Raw genomic sequence first — 21,520 nt, 5'->3', positions numbered from 1 at the left:
CATTGGTGGCAATTCCTTGGGACAAAATCATGAGTCTGACAATAATGATATAAAACCATTTGCATAACTGATAGAGAAAACCAAAATACAACAAGTTATCTTTGTGGATCTAGATTCCATAATGGGATCTATTTTTTTTCTTTCCAGTTGACTCATTTTGAATCATTCCAAAGTGGCAAACACAATGACGGGCTCGGCTCCATCCTCACTGGGAGTTGTCTCGACCGGTGACTCCACTCTCACACGGCTGGTTCGACCTGCTCATCTAGTACCCGAGTTCCTTAAACACTCAGGATGTGTCTCTGACAGAGCTGCTGAATAACATGAAACACAGCCGTGTACAAAGGAATCAATTTAATTTCATACATTAATCTGTCTGCTTTTTTTTTTTCAACAATACTTTCATAACAATGGCTATACTGTGGAACAACGATGAAGGAAATCAGACACACACATTGTAAACATCAGAGAGTGAAACTAAAGAAAAGAGTAACGTATATAATGCATACAAAAGTAACACAGGTTTCATGCCTGGAGGGATAAAGAAGGCTTCTGTGCTCCCAAATCTTATTTCTGACATGAAACCGTACAAACACTCTGTTAGCAGAGTGAAGCATCTGTATACCGGAAGTTTTGAGGTGAATCACTCAAGGCCAGAAGAAGCGTCACTGAGCGTGTCGACTCACAGTGGGAAGAGAAGTGTCAATATCAATCTGTGTAAGTTTGAATGAAGTCAGTGCTTTTTTTCATGAACAGCCAGTGCTTGAAAGTATATGGATATTTTTGAGCAAATTTAAGATGGTCCTTAAACACCAGCTTTATGTTTTTAATGAACTCCGTGTGTCATCCATGATGAGCACCATCATGGATCAAAACGAAAGCTGAGAGACGATGCGCCGCGGCCGTCATGTTCTCCAAGGCGATTCTGTGAACAATATTTCCATCTGGGTGTATAAAAATATCTGGATGTCTCCACTCCTGTCTCTGTAGATACAAATCTAAATCAGACATTTACATTCTCTGCATCAGCAACTGTTGTGGAATACATGACTGAGGTCCATTTGAAAGCGCTAAAGTGCATCACGTGCCATTCATGTTTCACTCGCATCACACGGCGGCGGAGGATCATCTCTCAGCTCTGACACAGCTTTGTTATATCACGTATGTTGACCTCACTCTGACCTTCTGTGATCCACCGGTCTTTGTCTTACTGTCTCCCTTTGAGTGTGAGAGTTCAACTTTCCCTGTGGTTTACAGTTGAAACAGAAAACTACAGCAAACCTGACTGCATCTTTGGATTTCAGTGTGTTGGAATTTCATGGCATCTGTTGACTTTTAGCACCTTTTTTTTAGCGCCTCACAAACGGAAACATATTGCTACAGCGAATTCAAACACGCGTGTGAGACGAGCAGAAAAGGACCTCCACCTGGAACACTGCAGGGTCTCAGTCCCGCCTCAACACAATTGCTCTTCATCTTTGTCTGTCATACCACAAACCAAAACAGACAAAAGTAATCATTCGAGAGTTAAACAGAGGAAAGCGAGCAGACATGGCAAGAGCACATTTCTCTGAGGGACTTTCTGGCACACAGTGTGATTCATCCGAAGATTGAACCGTTTGTAACGTTTATATATGAGAGTGAGTCCCTGATCCTACAATACTCCTGTATTTGCTGAGTCAGAAAAGTGATTGTGAGTACTTAACTGCAAAAAAGTATCACCCAGGTAAGGCAGCTCCACAGCAACAGTGAGTTGACCAGAGGAACTACAGGTAGATATTGAAACGTGTTTTACATTCTTGTCCTGACTGTGGTTTCAGTTTGCTGGCATCTCCAGAGGCCGCTTGGCCTTCATTCAACATAAAACAAAACATAAATAGCGAAATAAAAAGAGAGAGAAAAAGGTTTTAGGGGAATATAAAGTGTCTTTGTCCCAGATCTGCTGACAGTACGGGAAGTGTGTGTCACTGTTTGGAGCTTCAGGAGGTGTCACAGTGGTGAGTGCTGGCAGCACAGTCGGGCTGTGTGTCTGTGACAAAGTGGTGGAGGTGTTGCAGCATCGGAGGTCCTCCTCCCTCACTCGGCCGCTCTTCAGTGTCGCTCAACAACGCCCTCTACACGCACGCCTCGGGTTTGCTGCCGTTGTTCATCTTGACATAGATCTTCGGGTCCTCGTCCTGCTCGTCTCTCAGACGCTGCAGGCGGCGGCTGTGCCACAGCAGGTAGCAGGGCAGGCAGAATCCCAGCATGCTCAGCACCAACAGACCCACGTTGACCTGAAGATGGGAGGAGTTATAGAGTGAGGAACCACAGAGGAACACAGGTCTGCAGATCCTGCAACAAATCCTCAAATGAGTCGCTTCGAATAAAGCGCAAAACACTGTCTACTCTTTTCAAGCCCGTGGAGACAGTTGTGTTTTTGATTTGCTTTTATGTTCTTTCATTGTTTCTGTAAATGTAGATTTGGGAAAAGAAAATAGACAAAAAGGTGCACAGGACTATTGGCAAAGCTTCTCCATAATAATGCTAAAATAATTATAATTAAATAGAGGGGTATGGAAAAGTAAACTCACCAGAAAAGTATGATGATAAAAATAAATACTGGTGATTTTCTTTGCAGATAAAAAGGAGGACTATACTCTCTGGCGGAGTTACTATTACGCTAGGGAGCACCTGCGCAGTGATATTACTGCAGTGTATGCTCATGGAATAGAGCTAGAGCGTGTCACTTTATTAATGCGTGTTCCTGTTAAGTCCGTCATTTATTTACTCTTTTTTTTAAATGATCTGGATCTGAACAGGGTTAAGAAAAATAACATTATTCTCCTTAGTGAGAACTATGGTGCCCTCTTGCGGCAGATGTGATTCAGGTAACTCCGTTTCGGCGAGTGTCTCTCACCCAGAGAGGGTCTCCCTCCAGGGGCCCCACCATGGCCATGAAGAGCGGCTGCTGCAGCAGGGCGAAGAGAGCGCTGATCAGAGACTGCATGCCCGTCAGACTGCCAAACTGAGACGAGGGGTATCTGCAGGGGAGCAGGCACAACACTGAGCGGAAGTGGGCTTTAAAAAACAGTTAACAAATACAATTAAATTGATATAACAGTGACTGAATGGGCAGCTATTTCATGACGAAAAGTTTTTGGGTGACACTTTTGACATGAATTGGACACTCACACAGCGGCGTACAGGCCTCCAACTGCAGAGTGGATGAAGCCTCTGACGATGGTGTGCAGGATGAAGGACAAAATCTAAGGTGACAAGGAAAAACGCCAGGTCAGACGTCGGCTGGTTCACAAAGGACCACGTCAGTTTGCGGGGAAATGGATGCAGTACTTGACATATCCACTAGATGTCAGCAAAAGGCTGTGTAAAACAAACTTCCGCATTTTCCAGGGAGGATCAAAGGTGTTTTCGTGATGTGACTGTGTGTATTTAGTAGAATATGTTCACCTGTAGTTGAAGGTTGTGGATGATACACGTGACTCCAAAACCAACCAGCAGTAAGTTGGTGAAGATGAAGGCTCGCGTGGAATTAACGATCTTCTGAATCCGTTTATCTGGACGACGTGGCTGACCCGGATCCCTGGTGCAGAAAATAGCCCTTTGAGATTGTGTTTCTTGCCGCCGTGAAGTCAGTTTTTTTGCCATGAGTTGCGTTTTTTTCACCTCTTGACTGTCTTGTCAGTGTCATCCTCACAGTCTTTGAGTCTCCAGTCCATGACGTAGCCAATGACAGGTGAGGTGGCCAGACACAGAAGCTGGAGGACACCAAAGATCGATGTGTAGACGCTCACTGGAGACACAGAGCAGGTGATGTGAGGACACCAGCATCAAGCCTTGAGTGTGTTAACACAAGACTTCCTGTGTCAGAGGAACAGGCTGCCAGGAAAAAGGCACAGAAGCTGAGCTGAAAGTCTCTTACCCACTTGCATCCTTCCCACTGCACAACAGCAGAAGCAGCATGATTGATAGAGAAAGAGCGAGTGAGGTCAGCAGAGCAGAGAGGAGCCAAATCAATCTGAGCATTCACAGTTGTTGTCATTTAGTGTGGATTTATGTTTGAAGGGTTCCGATTCTGACAGTTACTGTTACAATATAAATATTACTAAATTACCATTACACAAAGGCAAACTGATATTTCACCTGTATTATACTTGTATTACACATTAGTATGACGAATGATACTTGTTGAGCACTGAAGTATCAATATTTGTTCAATAACTATATTGTCAATATAAATATTATATCAATAAAACTGATATTTTACAACACAAATAAGGATGTGGGAATGAGTTTACACTCTTCTCCACTTCATCAGCCGTGGAAGGAGCTCTGTGTCTCAAGCCGTTTCTTCGGCGGGAGGTGAGTGTTTCAGGGGTGAGGTCAGAACCTGTTACCTGTGTTGAGGTCTCCGTCAGTCATTGACTCCAGGATGGTGTTCATGGCCCCCATGTAGAAGATGAGGCGCAGCTGGGTCACACACATGGTGATGAGGCTCAGCAGGAAGATTGGACTGAAGATACTCTTCATGAAGGACTGAGCTGAGAGACAAAAAGAAAGAGATGACAGGTTTCAGCAAACATGAGCCTTCTTAGCTGATCGACCACACCATGCCGTAGCATAGTGTGGGATATTGTGAGATTTGAAATAATCTGTGACACCAGGTGAAACTTGAAGGTGTGTCTGCTCTCACATTCACACTCGCTGTCTGACTCTGAGGAAACAGACTCTGGAGCCTGATAAACAAGCGGCTGTCCAGCGAGGATATTTACAGAACTGAAACAGAACACTGTCAGGTGACTGACACCGAAAATGTTTCTGCATCTAGTCTCTGGATGGAGTTCATGTCTAATTTCACTTCCTGTTCATAACATTCAAGGGTCTGGACAGTTGCTACACAGTGGCTGAACCAGCATGAAGTCAGAGGAGAACAGTTGCGGCTGAAATAGATCCTTTACAGCAAAAACAAAGCAGAAAGCAATAATTCAACAATTCATTCCGTTCAGAGTAAGAATTTGAAAAGGAACAGTTTTTTTGTCGCATTGCCTGTATGAAGATGTTTTTGGACCCAGACTGCAGTGTCAGTGCTGCATATTACATTATTACTTGAAATAACTTGTCATTCCATAGGGTTTACTAATGTGTTTGGCCAACTTGACTTGGTCTAAGACCATGCATCTCAACTCTCATCATCACTGGTGATGGGCTGATGAGGTTTCAAGAAAAAGTGTCATCATTTTCAGGGGCCACTAGATGGCGCTCTGTAACCTTTTGCCTTGAACTATTATTACAATGAAACTTCACATTATTTTAATAAAAAGTGCGCCACCCACTGACCACTGAAAGTGAGGACACTGTTTCGCGAAGCCTCATCTGCGCATCACTAGTCGTGACATGATCATGCCAACAACCTTGGATGTCTACTCACATTGTCCTGGGAAAACTGATGTTGTACGACTGCATTTACTTCCAGGGAAATGGTGTCTTGTGTGGGGGAACACTGATCCAAACTTCAACTTAGATGTCTTTACTATTCTCAAGAGTCGTACTCAACAGAATTAAATATCCGCATTCATGCAGAGCCACGGCACCAACACTTAGTGGATGCTAACACTTTCTGTCCTCCTTTCTCTAATATTGTCTAGTGGAAAACTACAGATGTGTTTCCACCTCAAGCTGGGCTAAATATTCCCGCGGGCCCTTCGCTCCCACAGCAACAGGGCCCCTCTTCTGCAGGAACACCTGGGTATCGAAGGTATTTTACGAAAAAGGGGGTTGATCATTAATCTGGTTCCCAATATGGACGGAAAGTGAACACTGAGGCCCATGTGCAGGGCTAATGAAGCGTTCCACTATCTGCTGCTGCACAGATGGAGCGGCTGCTATTACACCTCAACAACAGGTATTCACCTCTGTCAGTTAGTGGTCACACACACACACACACAGCGAAGAAACACTGGCCCCAACCATTTCCTTCCTCTGGTTTGTGACAATTGAATTTACATCACAGCAGCGTGGGTGACGTTCCATGTCTGCTATTGGTATTGCTTCTGTCTTGGACCTTGAAATGGGTCACTGTCAGTCATCTGGCTAGCGTGACCGTATGGTGCTTAGCTGACCGAGTTTGAAAGGTCTTACTGGCACCAAGTCATTAGCCGACAATGCTAATGCTAATTCACGTTATTACCTCCACCAAGGAGGTTTTCGACTGTGCTGGTTTGTCTGTGTTTCTTCAAAATAGCAAGAAAGGTTATGGACGGATTTGAATGAAATTTTCAGGAAATATGTGAAATAGGACAGGGAACAAATTATTCAATTTTGGGCATGGTTCGGATCACCGTCTGGATCCAGGGATAAAAAAAAAGATTCTTTACTGCTGCTTTTCTGTTTTAATGCATTTAGATTACTTAACTAACAGATGTTGGCCGATGTGTCGTTCCTGTGAGTTGAGCCAGTGAGGTTCTAGAAGCCCGTGGTGGATCATCCAGTGGCTCAGGGGTCTCCCTCCTGGGATCCCAGAAACTTAACATGCCAAACACTGAAATTCCTGCCAACAAGCCTGGCACCTGTTGGGAGGCTCTTCTGAGAGCTGGATCCGAACCAATTCCACGGTCCACTTGGTACAATGAGCACAAGGGGGAAAAGACCCACTCACTGGGTGCCCCTGACCCGGGAGGGTCCTAAGAGTATCAAAAGGTGCTAAGTGAGTTGAGCAAGGATGTGGGTCAGAGGTGAGCAGCCATTTCAGGGGAAGAATTTAAGGTTGCTGATCATTGTGCACAGATCTGGGTCAGATCGTCTGGTGACTCTGATGCAGTCAACTTGACATACAGTATAATAAGCAGCTGCACCACAGGTGGGCTGGGCCGGAATGTTCTCGGACCTTGAACTGTAGCATGTTTGAAGAAACAACTGTAATACTTATCGTGTTTTTAACACTTTCGTGTTTTTAACAGCCAAAAAAAACTGACTCAACACCTGAACTCTCACTACAGATAGATGGATGAGGCTTCATGAAACAGGCTCCTTAATTTCAGAGTCAGGTAGATGACACTCCAAATCTTTGGAGTAAACCAAGAGCGCCACCTACTGAGCTTGTGGACGCTGCTTCATGAAGCCTCATTAGGTCAACATGAGCAGCATAGTCAGACTTACTTTCCTCCGGGCTCTTGCACTTCACTTCCAGATCCACGGTGGACAGGCACAGCTTGTTGGCCTCCTGTGTCGCCAGGTCTTTGGGTTGCTGGTGATGCTGCTTTATTGAGTTGCCAACGCTGAGGCGGCGCCCCACGGTGGTCACCTGCCGGTAAAACTGCTTCCCGGTGATCTTGTGGTCAAAGCCCAGCCAGCTGAACTTGATCTTCACCCTGAGAGCGACGGCATGAAATCAGAAAAGCCCAGCTGATTCAGGTGAATACCAGCCGATCTTTTGGGATTCATAGTCTTTCCTGCCCTTGGCTGATGAGGTCCAATGAGTGTGCATGTATATTGTGATAGGTTTGGATGTGGATTGACCATAAGCCCCTCTGTTATATGACCTACAGAGAGCTGTTTCAAAAACAGCTCTGGGCTACTGAGGTGTTTCTTGTGAGATGTTTTCTTCAAAGGCAGCTGAGCTTGTAAGAGACTTACGTGAAATCCATGTCCTCGGGTCCAGGGAAGGGCTCCAGAGGCCAGTTGAGGAAACAATTGAGGAAAACCAGGCAGGCACAGCCGGCCCAAACAAGCAGGATTGTGATGAAAGTAACACCGAGGTCGTAGATCACCTGTGAAGGAGTCAAACAACAACTTAAAGCAGTGAAATACATCTTTCTTTGTCTTGAAGAGACCAATGAAAAGCACCTTGATGCCAGGGAACGTGACAGCAGACGAGGCGTAGGACCCAATCATCAGAGCAATGAAGGTCGACCTCAGGTCCCCAAACATATTTGGCAGCTGAGGAAGTCGAGAGGTGTCATTAACATTGGTGTTAAACAATGGAAAAAGTCTCTTGTGTTTTGCCCTCACAATGCTTCCTCATCACATTATCTTCTCATGGCATCTCATTGAGAGATCAAACTGGAGAACCTGTCCATGATCTCAAGCAACAGGCGAGTCGCATCATTGATCAATCATCATCGCAAAATTGAATATTAAAAAACTCAACTTCAGTGTTCTGTCCATGAGCACAAAGTACACACTGCACCGCAGTGGAGTGTTTTAATCCATGCTTTGAAGAGACAGACGATAAAGTCTTGCATAATGACATTTAACTGGTAAACAAGAGACAGCTCTGTCTTGAGCCAGCTGCTTCACCAAGTAAACAGGAAGTCGAGACAAAGGAGTGGGAGCTGCAAAATGGGGCGTGAGAGCAGGACATCCCCCGTGACTACCAGCTTCCATTAGAGGTCAGTTATGACGTGAAAAAGTGGTGTGGGGCTCCCGATTCGAAGGTAAAAATAGAAGCATTATTAAGGATCCCCTTTCATCGGCCCGTCACAGTCATGTTTGCACTGCAGGGTGGAGCTTGTTAGGCCGACCCTCTCACCTCCAACAGACGTCATACCCTGGATTATCTGGACCAAAGGTTAGTTCCTGAAGAGTCACCCCCATCCTGCTACCACTTCCAGAATAACAAGCTCCAAATTTCCCTAGTCAGAAAAGGCAGCCAGCTGGAACAATCCAGTTATGACACTGTACCAGAGGAGACTGACTGAGTTGATAACAAGCAAACCTTTGACCCAAATGATGGAGGCGACCGGCTCAGCGTGTGTCCTGCTCAGCCACATGATGAAACTGGGCCAAAGTCTGACAGAGTCAACAGGTTCATGTTTCACTTCCTAATTTTAAACAGCGGACTTTAATGACCAGTCTGATGCTGTATTGTTAAAAATAGAAGCCGCCCAAGGAGAAATCTGCAGATGGAGCTTTATTTGACAAGCGACTCAGCAGATGAGCGTTGAGATGAAGAACCCAGCAGGTGTTTATTTGACTGAATCAATGTATCATCATCGCAGTGCCCTTTGGGGCCTTGCAACATGCTCCTTAATAACCGCTTCAGTTCACCTTGATAATTCTCTTTAGGGAGACTTTCATGTACGGAAAATATGTCCTTCAATTCTGTGGTAGACCCAGTAAGCATGGATGGCCTGTAACATCTCAAGTTCGACCAGCAACTTTACAACTAGTATGTAAAGACTTGCAAACAACAATCCACATACTGAACCTTGTGGGGGCAAAAAACACTTCTTGTCATTCTTCTTTCTCCATGGTGAGGAGAGAACTTGACTCGACTATCGCATGTCATGCCAAACATGCATCAACTTTGTATATATGGAGTGGCACCTTGTTTGGCCCTTATTTCCACACATGCCTGGGACCAGAGTTCACAGGTTCCTGTGGCTCCATCATATAGTCAAACCACCACTCAATACCTCTCCTGCACCTGCTCTGTCCCTTAACAAAAAATAGCTCACTTATTAAAGGTTCTGCAGCAGTCATGATGGTGGACGAGCTGCCGGCATAAATTCCCATGGAAGTGAAGTAGGCTTCTGAGAGTGGATGACTCTCTAATCTCCAGGTCAGACAACACATCTCTGTCTCACACCACATTTGTTTTTGCACTTAGCAGTCGTACGGCCCGGGTGACCATGTGTGGAAGCACTGAAGCAAGTGCCACAATAACAAAATCCAGCAGGAGAGTTGCCTAAGAGAAAAACATTTCATGTTTGCGCAGCAACAAGTCGGAGCAGTGGCCCGTCTGGACCTTGTGATCGTGCTGAGCCACGGAACATGCTAGCTTGCATCACTGTTTCTTTCTCCGGGCGACTAAGTCACAGTCAGCTGGTAAGATTTTCTCAAAAACATGTCACTAACTGGTTTCATTGGCTCGGAGAGGAAGAAAGGGGGCGGGTTAACAGAGAGAACAGCAGCTGACGGGGAGAAGATAACAGTGTTTTTGTAGCCGGAGTCAATAACACGTCAGTCAAACAGGCAGGAGGGTGTATTGTGAACCCTGGAGGACAAAGAACTGCAGTGTGTCACTCACGCTCACACACACAACCGAGTGACACACTTTTGACTCCATTCAGAGAAATCAAAACAGTGTATTACTTCATCTGAACGTTCAGCGCTGCTTCAGATCAAACTCATGGGTTTGGAGTCCAGCAGACAAAGCTCACGTCACCATCTTTGGGGACTTCAAAACCAGGAGAACAAAGGGATATTTTCATATGATTGACAAGTGTTTGTGATGCGACAGTGAGCGGACCATATTTCAAACACCAGAGAGGACCGACAGTTTGGTAGTTCAGATCCTTGCGCACAAACAAGTGCAGGTTCTTATGATGACTCAGCATTTGGGAAGGGAGGCAAATCAAAGCGACCGCTCCACATGGAACCATCCTCCTCCTCTTGGGTCACTGCCAGGTCTTGCAGCAATCTCAATCTGTTTCATAATGTTTCTGGATCCACATCTGAGTGCAGTGTGTGGAGATCACAAGAGCACTGATCACAAAGTCTTGTTCTTCTTTGTATGCTGTCAGTCTCAATTCTCTTGAATGCAAAGACAGAAAACGCTTCATCGGTACTTGAAAACTAAAACGGAATAATGTGATTCCATATGATTGAGTTTTATCACATAATTTGGATCAGGGTTTGCTGCCCCCCCAGGATACGCTTCCACTGCTCAGTCAAAAGCTCAGCCTCCTGTTTGATTCTTCTTAATAAATGTCTGTTTTCTAATGTCAATTTTGAACATTTTTATCATTCTAACATGTAAGTCACACATTTGGATTTCCAAATACTTGAATGATACCTCGAGAATTTATTGGAAAACTGCTTCATTAGTGGAATATTACTTTAAACCCTAACTGTTTCAACAAGAGCTGATGGGACCTTGCTGCATAATTTTAATAAGTGTGTATCTGGGATCGGTTTCACTGTAACAACAACAAAAAAGTGTGCCGTCAGAACCAGTCAGAACCGGTTCTGGCTGGTTCGGTCCTGCCTGAACACCCGGGTTCAACTCCATCCATCATAAAGTGGAGTGGAGTGTCCTGCGAGCAAACAGCAGCTGACACACACCAGACGACAGATCAGTCTGACATCATGGGTTTGATTCTAAAGGAATCCAAACACGGGCTTGGCCGGTCTGGGAGGTGGAGGAGTCTTGACTCATGAGTGGGGAGTGGGGTGACAGCTCCACCTGCACTCCAGTTTAAAAACAGCCAACAAAAAAACAGCCCAGTGCAGCAAGCAAGCAGCCAACTGTGCACACACTTACAAACTCACTGCTACAACAGTTGTGGCTGCAAATAAACACCGAAGCGCTTCAGCTTCACGCCTCATTTGGACTTGTCATCTCATTTGGACTTGCAAAGCATGATGAAGACCCTGCTGAAGACCCAGCTTTGCTCTGGTAACAAGTGCAACAAGCTGCTCAAGACCACTCTTTTTAATGACAGAGGTCCAAGCAAACTCTAGGCAAGTGGCCCATCCACAGCAGATGTTGATGGGCAACAAGAAGCCAGGGTCGCAGGGCTTATTCTCATGTGCATTATCTTTAACAAAGCTGGGAATTGGACCATGAACGAAGCAAAGATGTTATTACATGAAATGCAAGGCTTGCGGGAGGAAACTGAAGTGCATACAGGGAGTCCACACAAGTGAAGGAAAAATTTATATGATTCATCTATGTCAAAAATGAAATTATATTTTCTTGTTTTCTTTTTCAATTGAGATAGTAAATGACTAAATATACATACTGTACATCTATCATCATGACAAACTTTCAAGGAACTGCCCAACACCCACCACTCCCTAGTGTCGAAGTCGAAGGCAGGCACGTGCAGAGCCAGCCGAGGAACAAGAGGAGGAGTTTCCTATGAATTCTGGGTGGACATCATGTATGTATGTATGTATGTATGTGTGCATGTGTGTGTAAAATGAGCACAGGCTGAGGGGAAGCAAGTCACCACCTCCTCAGCTTCACTCTTGTTTTTCCTCTACTGGAATGTCGAGTGCTGACTCTGCATCACAGCACAAGGCGAGGAAGTGAAGGAATCGCAGACAAAGACCCAAAGAAGTGCTCTGGAGAGGGCCAGGTACAATGACAGCAGGAGAGAGGAGGGGACACAGGAAGGTCAGCAAAGAGCGTTTGGTTATGTTGATGAAACATACATGAGAAAAGAAAGGAATGGGTGAAAGGTTGTCCTGAAATAACAACAAATAAAAACTCACACCTTCCAATAACACTTCCAATAATTTTACAGGATCATTTTGACCTCGAAAATACAATAAAATACAATACAAACTAATCTAATACTAGACTTAATCAACAACAATAATAATAACAACAATGATAATAGTGCTACAGATGTTTCAACTTCTTGTCTTTCGTTTTGGACTGAAACAATTTAACTCCTTTTACAGTAATGCATCTTTTGCTTGCATTTTATTGCCTTATTTTATTTTTTTCCAATATATTTACAGTATTTCTCATGCATTTTATACATGGAACAATTTATTGGCAAAAAAAAAAAACACTATTTTTGAGCACACGTGTAATAAATATGGGACACTCATGCATGTAAACTGGCAATTCGTCCCTCAATAGCCAACCTTTCACCTAGAATATAAATATAAAACAAATCTACCTACAGACATAGATTTTATTTAAAAATGTCATTTCTTGGTTTAATATTCTAAATTCTGTACATGCAGTTGAGACGATTGATGACTGTATTTTTAGATTTTTAACATAAAATCAATCATATTTATGTCGTCACTTGTGTCCTTCAACTACTGTATATAAGGAGAATTTGTTTTTGTTTCTGATAAAACTTAATAAAGCCACAAAAACAGCCGTCGGCAGTCGCTCTGACCTCAAACTTAAGTTGATTAGTCTAAATATAGCTGTTGTGAGGCTGATATGAGGTCCAAGCTGGGGAGCGCTGAACAGCAACACTCACATAAACAGTATCAGGACAAAGCATGTGGAGGGCTGCTGTGGTTCAGGTAACCTGCAGAGTGTGGTTAAACACACACGCTGCTGCAGAGTGACACGAGACAGCTCAGACTCACATGTGCAGGTCAGTAGCAGGAGAGCGGCTGAAACTGGAGAGGACGAAAACAAGCTAGCTGCGATGACAGAGCAGCATCCAGGAGGGGGTCGAGTGGGATGAAACCAGCTGAGCAACTTCTGTCTGTGTGTGTATGTTTCCCCCTGGAGCCTGTGGAGGCTCAAACATCTTCTTCTAACAACACTGTCTGGTGAAACGTCTCACAGCAGCTCAACTAACTGACAAAGGCAGAGTGGCGCAGAGAGTGCTGCCTTGATGCAGTGAAAGTGAGGAGAGGTCTTATCATGGCCCACAGCCAGCAGTGGTGAATAATAGATGACAAATGTGTCTCCTGGTTTGTGTCACGTGGCCTCCTCTGTGATGCAGCACTTTCTGGGACGGGTGGGATCACAGTGGACACTGCTTTTACTTCTCTCATATGTCTTCCTGTCTGAAAGTGTGAGCTCACCCGCCCCCCAGAGACACAGGCATTTATCAAAGCTCACACTGACTCTCAGCAATATGACTCTTCACCTTCCTCTTTAATATCGCAGTGATTGATGGCAGTGGGACTGAAGCAGAGGCGGTGCTTGGTGTCTTATCCCCATCTCCCATAAGTCAGGTGGGGGGGGGCATTTGGCTGAACAGGCCTCTTCACCTGAGCGTGAATGTCTCCTTGTTCCTAGTTTGTGCTGTGGCACTGAAGTTGCCACCCTCTTTGCACAATGCACCATCCAAACCTCTCTATCTCAGGCCTCAAACACACACCTCCCCCTAAAGGTTCCATTACTCCTTCAGTCCCATCAAACACATTTGACCTCACTGTGACCACTTCTGATGCATCTGTCATGCATAATAGCTGTGTTTAAACTTAGTAAGTCACTTTCCAGGAGGTTTTCATTGTTAGTTTGCACTGGGGGGTTCCTACCGTCAGCGATGTGAAGGTCAAGCACATGCCGCCAAATCCATTCATTGCCAACGCGAGGAAGATGAGGACGGACAGATCTGTAGAAAATAAAGACAATTGAACATTGGTTTCTCAGTAGGCTGCTCTTGGGAAGCTCAATTCAGTAGAAGAAAAAATGGTATTAGTAGCAGTAGAACTTCTGGTCTTTAATATTGAGACACGACTAAGAGAAAATGTGAGAAATATGATTGTAAGTAAAGATGGGAAGTACGTACTGTTGGGATCGCTGGCTCCATAGGCGATAAGAAGGCAAGAGAAGGCAAAGCAGGCGCTGAGAGAGACATGATGGGGCGTCAGTAAACTCAAAGCAACATCGTCTTCACTGGACATTTTCAAGGCCCTCACCTGCCAAGAAGGCGCAGCTTCCGCGGGCCGTACTTGTCCATGACAATGCCCATGGGCAGCGTGATGGCGGACAACAAGAAAGAGCCCACAGTGAAGGCCAAGTTCAGCATCTCGTCCTGGTCCTTGCAGATCTGCCAGCCGTTCATCTCCAGGTACTCCTCTGAGCTGTTGGAGCTGTTGGAGCTGTTGTCTGAGCAGAGATAGAAAACAAGCCATGATTGAGTCATGTATATAAAAAAATAGTCCCCTAATAATTGAATGAGTATTGCTCTTTTCTAATGTACTGCAGGTGTAATGTATACTGTACTGATAACCTCTGGGTGTGTATACTTGGAAGGTCAAATTTGAAAGTGCTTTAACTAGATTTATTTTATTACTAATTTATTCAATGATATCTTCATATTATCTCCATTATTTTTACAGATTTCCAGTGTGTCTTCGAATATGCTCACCTCAGCGTTACATTCCACATGTCAATATCTTAAACATGTCCTTTCAATTAAAGATAAAGACTTGCGTCATTGAATGTGAGGTGCAAATGTCGTGCGTTTTATTTGCAGAGATGAACAAACATCTCTGCAAATAAAACGCGATATTAGTCGAACCTCCGGCTGTTGAATACAAAAGCTTCAGTTGGCAAATGTCTATTTGTTTTAAGTGTTCCATTATCTTTTAATCAAGCTGTCATAATCATCATCTGAGATTGTAACAATAATCTAGTCATGTTCACGAACATTCTTTTAATCTCTGTGTGAGTTCTTTATTACGAATGTGCTGGATGGAAATGGAATGTTTAATTGTCAAGAAATTATTTGAAGTATAAATGTTTGTTTTTTTTCCCTTCAATAATTTCACAACTTTATTGATCAAGTTTTGAGTGGACAATATGATGCTGCTTGTCCCTGAAACTTTATCCTCGGAATACAAGCATACTGGAGTAGTGGAGTAGCCACAAAGCATGATGAGATTTACTGACGTCACACTGCAGTTTCTTTTCAGTGCTTCAGTTGCGTGATATTAAGTTTGTTACAGCAATGTTATGTGTCAGTTGTTGGCCGTGAGACATTGCAACACAGATGCCTTCCACCTTATCCCAGAGCCTCCTGAAAACCCCTGACCAAGGAGGACCAGGAGACCAGAAAAAGATCCATTGAAAGCCCACTACTTGAAAAAGCACAGGCTCCACTCCAGGTCCCCACCAACATGCCACAGCAAGGATACACAAAAGAACAAGAAACTATTGTGTAAGTTGAAGCGATTAAGTGACCCTAAACCCACTGAGCACCATTTCGAGCGAGACCACTTGTATTATGTCACTCTGGTTTAGGAGTCAACTTGTTACTCCACGGAATAAGAAGTTTGTCTTTAAGCTCCCCTTCTTTACATCCAGGATCTTAGCCGCTGATGAGAAAAGCCAGGAAGCACAGTAAAGGTCGAGTAAACAGCACAGGAGAGGAAACAACAAATCATAGTAAACAAGCTCCAGAAATAGTGCCGAGTGAGCCAGAGCATGCTGGGAAGGACGTTCGCATCGCAGCAGCTGAGTCACTGTTCAACATGGCTCCGTTCATGTAGAGTCTATTTTTGGTCTTTAAACCGTTCAGTTGGAACTCTGCTTGTGTCAACACTGAAACATTCTCCTTGTTCACCTGGAGGCTTCTGCAGCAGAAAAACAATCGACGGTTGGCACGTGATCAATGTCTGAGGCAAAGCAGGCAGAGCAGGGGGAACAACGCCGCTGTGCATCTGTTACCAGCCATGTTTGTCACTGATCTTTATCTTCAAGCAAAGAGGGGGGAGGGCTGACAATTGCAGAACCAAAAAGTGAGATCCCGGAGGTAGCTCTGCTGCTTTGAATGTACAGTCACTACAGCGTGCATACTGAACCCAGCGACACTGAAACTCACGTTTTCTTGTTCTTCTTTTTCCATTGTGACAGGGTTACTCCATAAAGGGAACATCTATAGCTCTGCTTTTGATATCAGCTCAAACAATGCATCAACTATACAGTGACGGCACTAGTGTGACGGCACTCTGTGCTGGATTAGACGACTCTCACTGACTGCAGCGCTTACATCATTAAACGGTTCCCTGGACCCTTGAAACAGCGGACGCTCGTTCGTTCCTTAACTGTGTTGCCATTAAGTGGTTTAACATTGCTTGCCGAGTTGGATATTTAGATACAGTTTCACATGCTTTAATCTTCTGCTAGGTGGTGTTGAATGGACAGTCAATTTTATGCCTTGAGATGTGAAGATGTGTGTCTTTTTCCTTTTTTGTCATCAACCTTTTGTTTGACTGTAAGAAGGGTTCACAGTCTCTTTCTAGATTTTCTGATGGTCAATAGAATGGAATCCATGCGCCACAGTTCCAGATCATATGTTACGTGATCTTATGAGTTAGAACAAAGAGCTTCCACCTCAGCGACGACAGGGTATCAAAAAGAACTAGTACTTTGTTTTCAGAATTCTCTAAAAGGTTTCTGCAATTTTTGCTCAGCATTAGAAAGAAAAATAATCACATTATTCTCTTATACTAATCCATCTTCATTACACTGCATGATGACCTTGAGACATCTTTAGTCATAGTCTTACTTGGCACCACTGACATCAGCACTGACTCAAGACTGGTACTGACTGGGCAAAAAGCCCCCATTTATGCCCCCCTCTCATTTTAGCATTTTTATTTCAACTGCAAAGGAAGTAGAAAGCCTGAGTGGGTATAAGTGATGTTGCAACTATCTGCTGAGTGACCAGGAAATCCGCCGTCACATTGAATCACCTGACCAGCTGCAGCTGCCGGAGACATGTTGTCATTTAGTGAAATTCCTCAATGACTTTTGGAGACCCGAACCTTTATTTTGTTTCCCCCAAAGAGCAGACCACCAACACTGGACTACTGTAATCCAACTAGGCGGTGTTTGCACAGTTGCTCGGTGATACTGAGCTCAATTGAAGCCAAGTCTGGTATCGTGAAACCTTGAAGAAACGTTGCCATCCATACTTGGATTAGTGACCGGGAAGGCTTGTGACATTTGGGCTTTGCTTTGTAGTTGTACCATCACTCAACCTTCAGAGTTCTCTAAATCAGAGTGTGGAGAGGAACAGAAAACGCTTATCACATTTTCAACAGGAAACCAGTGGTTGCTGCATGAGTTGTGGAGAAGCATGTCAGTTATTGGATGGACACGAGTTACGTGGTTAAGAATGATGGCATGGACCACACACACAGGAAGGAAGGAATACAGGCTGTGGTTCTTATTCAGTCTATTTGAATTAATGAAGTGTAACAAGAGACAATGAAAGCAGAACAAAAGTTTTCTGATTCTACAAAACTATTGATAATTTAGCCTCAAATCTGTGTTAAGTTATTCTTGGCACATGGACTTCAATTGGTGATCAATACACAAAGGATATGAGGGGTTAACAGCATGGTGGTGAAGGACAGTGTCTTGTAAACACTTCTACTCAAACCTGCATGATCTGAGTACAAACTTAAAAAACTCAACAAACTTTAAAAGGTCAGGGGAGGGTGAACGTCGTGGGTCAACACTGCTATACCCAGAAAAACAAGTCTTCTGGATTGTCAGCCAGTTTTCTATCTGGACTAGCACGGTGAGCGGAGCGATAGTGGAGAAGATCACAGCAGACGGTCTGACCCACATTTCTACAGAACCTGAGCTCACACAACCATCGTGGTATCAATGTGATTTCAGATCATTTCTGCCACCAAAGAAAAACACAAAGTCTGTGAGCCCTTTGATCGTGAGGATGAGACACAATACAGCCTCTGTGTTGGTTTCCCTCCGCTGCTCTTTGTTGACTTGTTTTGATCACAACTAGACTCACTGGAAATCTGACTCCTGATTGAATGTATGTGTTTCCAGGCCACTTTGATTCCACCACACACAGCCCCTACTTAAGTGCTGCAATCTGTCTTCTGGTTTCGGTGGAGTGTGGTCACCATCAGACCTTCACACCTTCTCATTCAACTCCTTACACTTAAATAAAAATCTCTGATCAACTAATAACAATAAAATAACAAAGCACTGGTTTGCATCACCTACATGTTGATTTTAGGTCAAAATAAATGATTAATTTTTGAATAGGTAGCATTTTGGCTCCAAGAACATGCATTTTTATTCTCAAAAGTAACACTACATGAACTAAGGAATATGTCTTGAATATTTAAAATGGGACTCTTCCCAATATGGTTGAATAAATATGATTCAAATGTACTTTCTACATGAGAGGATGGCCCTGTGTGTTTCCTCCATCGGAAGTGTCTCACCTGGGGCGGTGCACAGGTACGAGTAGAAGCCCTCTGACTTGAGCATGATGAGAAGGGAGCCCCATCCCAACAGCACAGCTGAGAACAGCAGGTTCTCGATGACCGCTGTCACCGCCATCCACCAGCGGCGGGAGAAGGCGGTGGCCAGAGTAGGAGCCATCTCTGCTGGGTCACTGTGGCCCTGGAGGGACAAAGGAAGGCTGCTGGAGCCTGGCGAGAAGAGAGAATGACAATGTCAAAAGAATGGATAAAGGTTTTTGATAACAAGTCTGTGTTTTTGTCAGTTTAGGGAAGTTCTGATGAAGAGGTGTCATTGATCATAGATCTTTGAGGGTGGCTTATCTTTGGTGTCTTTGTTTTTGCATGATGACGGTGGAGGAGGAGGAAGACCACCACAAACAGAAAACAGCTGAGGCATAAGAGCCCGCCCCTAAATGTGAAACAGCCTCACCCTCTGCGATCTTATTGGCTGGATGGTCTTCATGTTTGAAGCGCTATTGGCTGCTGGTGACATATGTGTACAGCAGCCGCACGTGAGTCTCATGTTGCATTCAGGTGCAGCAGGGGAGGGGAAACGCCTGAAGAGCCGTGGTGGTGAAAATGCGAATTCTACATTGATAACGAAATATAAAATGTTAAATATGACAATTGACTCTTAAACAGCGAAGTCGGACACACGTAATCAACTAACCTGAAATCTCCATTATGAAATCATACGACTATTTTTTATAGTTTCGGTGCGCCGTTTCAGACCGACGATACGTGAATACAACAGGAGCTCATCCGGTTCGAACCAGCGCGGCGCGAGATCAGCCGTAACCACAGCAACGATCCATCACCACCGACGAGAGTTCAGAAACGACCAAAATGTACGACAAATGATCAAGAGACGAGAAACGGAAATGTGGACAAGAACACTTGTCAGCATAATTTCATTTTACACGAGGCTGCCATTGTCTTCTTTGTTGTATCACCGCCTCTAAACTATATTGACACCAACAGTCAGGTGGTGACACGTATACGCAGTATACCATGGTTATACGCGATGCATTTACAGTTACATTTAGAGGTATTTCGAATGGGGCTGGTAATACAGGTGTAACTCAACAACTCAACTGGACGTTGCACCGTATAAAAGGTAACGCCGGCGGGCAGCAGAAGACACGGACAGAACACCGGAACACCATTGAGTCCTTGCGTTTCATGATCACGTCGAGAACAATAAAGTCACAATATTGCGTTGAATGGCTCTAAAACTGGTCTGAACTGGACTGGAATCCCCAGCCACCCTACCTCCGCCCCCATCCACATCCTCCGTCTAGGTTACCTATCTTTGTGAACCGAGGCAGCTTCCGGTTTCAAAATACGACCGTAAATGTATTTAAATGTATAATTGGAACTGAACGTTGAATTAGGAGTGCACTTTAAATGTAAAGTTTCTATACCCAATCTCAACAAATATTTTCCGCCTAAACGTTTTTCTTGGCGAACAAATGAAGGGATTTTCACTCGTGTGTTTAAATGTCCCGGAAGTCAAGTGTATGTTTCTCGGCACTTTGTCGCGCATCCTGACGGAGTCGTTCAGCTGTTGAGTATCAACAACAGCGCAGGGAAACTACCGTCCTGCTGCTGCAGTCCGAACAAAGACCAAAGTGTCTATCGAGCCTCTGTCATCAAAGCAGGACCTTCAGTCGTTGTTTGGCATCCTTCACTTAATATTGACTCCAGGAAAACAGAGCAGGACGCGGTGATAACCGCCACTCAAGATACATAGTGTCAACTATTGTTATGTCCGACTGCGGCGAAAGAGATACAAAGTTGGCAGAAGCGGAACACGTGAAATGACAGAGACAAATGAAGATGTAATGCCAACATGACTGCTGAGTGTCGTTGACCCCCAGAACAACTCGCACTCCGTGTCCTGCTGCTGTATGACCGTGTGAGCATCACTGGCGAGGACAGCCTACCTGAGCGCTTCAGGGACGAGGGGGCCGCGGGAGAGCGTCCGTCAGCAGGCTGGAGTGTCCGCGGCAGGAGAACACGGTGCAGACAAGAGACGCCTCGAATTCTTTGGTCTCTTCAAGTGTCTTGTTTCCTCTCGCATCCGTCATTGCAGCTTCTATATGAGGCGCACGAGCCGCTGCAAAACAACGGCACCTCCTGATTGGTCGGCGCCTGAGCTAGAGACCACCGACGACCAATCAGAGAGCCTCGACCCTGCACGTGTGTGGAGTCTCGACGGTGGAGAATGCGGGGACAGTCCTGATGTTTAGACACAAACACGGACTCCAGGGCTCACAAAGAGGGCAACGACGAGCGGACCTCAACACGAACTACTGTTTTGTTTGATACATTTTGATACATTCTGAGTTCAGTCAAACGGAGACGAAGTGTTGGCGGACAAGCTGACCGACCTCGCGTTCTACAAGAACTTCATTGTCCGCGCGAACAGTGATACTGTACAGTGAGATAAGACACACCACCACAAACCCCCCTCATTCTAAGTTAATTCGAGACAGACCGACCAAGTCTGTTTTTGAGAAGACAAATAGAAAACTGCGAGTCTCGTCTACGAGAGAAAATCTTGACGTCAAAGATATTTTTAAATACATAATGTAATGTTAGGGCCAATCTTACATTTACTAACAAAGTCAAAATTCACCACGTTTCCCCCGTATGACTTGATCGTACAGCCGACATCAGACAAAAACTTCTGGAGGAGGAAATTCTGCATTGTTCTATATCGTGAAATACCGCCACCTACCGTTTATCTGATCAGAACTTTCTGTACAATTAGCATATCTGTATCCTATTACTACTTTTAGTCTCTTCTTTACTTCTTTTTTTGCCTGTTTAGTTGGGGTTTTCACAGTAAACT

General features: G+C 44.5%; 1 protein-coding gene across 2 annotated transcripts; it reads right to left on the bottom strand.

The window, feature by feature from the left end:
- Nucleotides 1-339: 339 nt before the first annotated feature.
- On the bottom strand, nt 340-20,790 carry LOC128763853 (large neutral amino acids transporter small subunit 4-like). Of its 2 annotated transcripts, XM_053873091.1 has the most exons (15): nt 20,610-20,790; nt 18,643-18,852; nt 14,353-14,542; nt 14,223-14,278; nt 13,969-14,045; nt 7,843-7,935; nt 7,633-7,766; nt 7,156-7,367; nt 4,398-4,541; nt 3,923-3,940; nt 3,667-3,793; nt 3,451-3,583; nt 3,175-3,248; nt 2,900-3,023; nt 340-2,276 (listed from the first exon to the last, which is right to left on the bottom strand). In XM_053873091.1, exons 2-15 carry the CDS (start codon nt 18,800-18,802, stop codon nt 2,115-2,117), a joined length of 1,704 nt encoding a protein of 567 aa, XP_053729066.1. In that variant the 5' UTR covers nt 18,803-18,852; nt 20,610-20,790; the 3' UTR covers nt 340-2,114. The 2 variants fall into 2 exon arrangements, with proteins under 2 accessions (XP_053729066.1, XP_053729068.1); XM_053873093.1 differs by lacking the exon at nt 3,923-3,940 and having other exon boundaries at nt 20,610-20,788.
- Between the last annotated feature and the right edge of the window lie 730 nt (nt 20,791-21,520).

Source organism: Synchiropus splendidus, chromosome 8 (assembly GCF_027744825.2).
Source record: "Synchiropus splendidus isolate RoL2022-P1 chromosome 8, RoL_Sspl_1.0, whole genome shotgun sequence".
Taxonomy (NCBI): domain Eukaryota; kingdom Metazoa; phylum Chordata; class Actinopteri; order Syngnathiformes; family Callionymidae; genus Synchiropus; species Synchiropus splendidus.
This window is presented reverse-complemented; position numbering and strand designations above follow the sequence as displayed.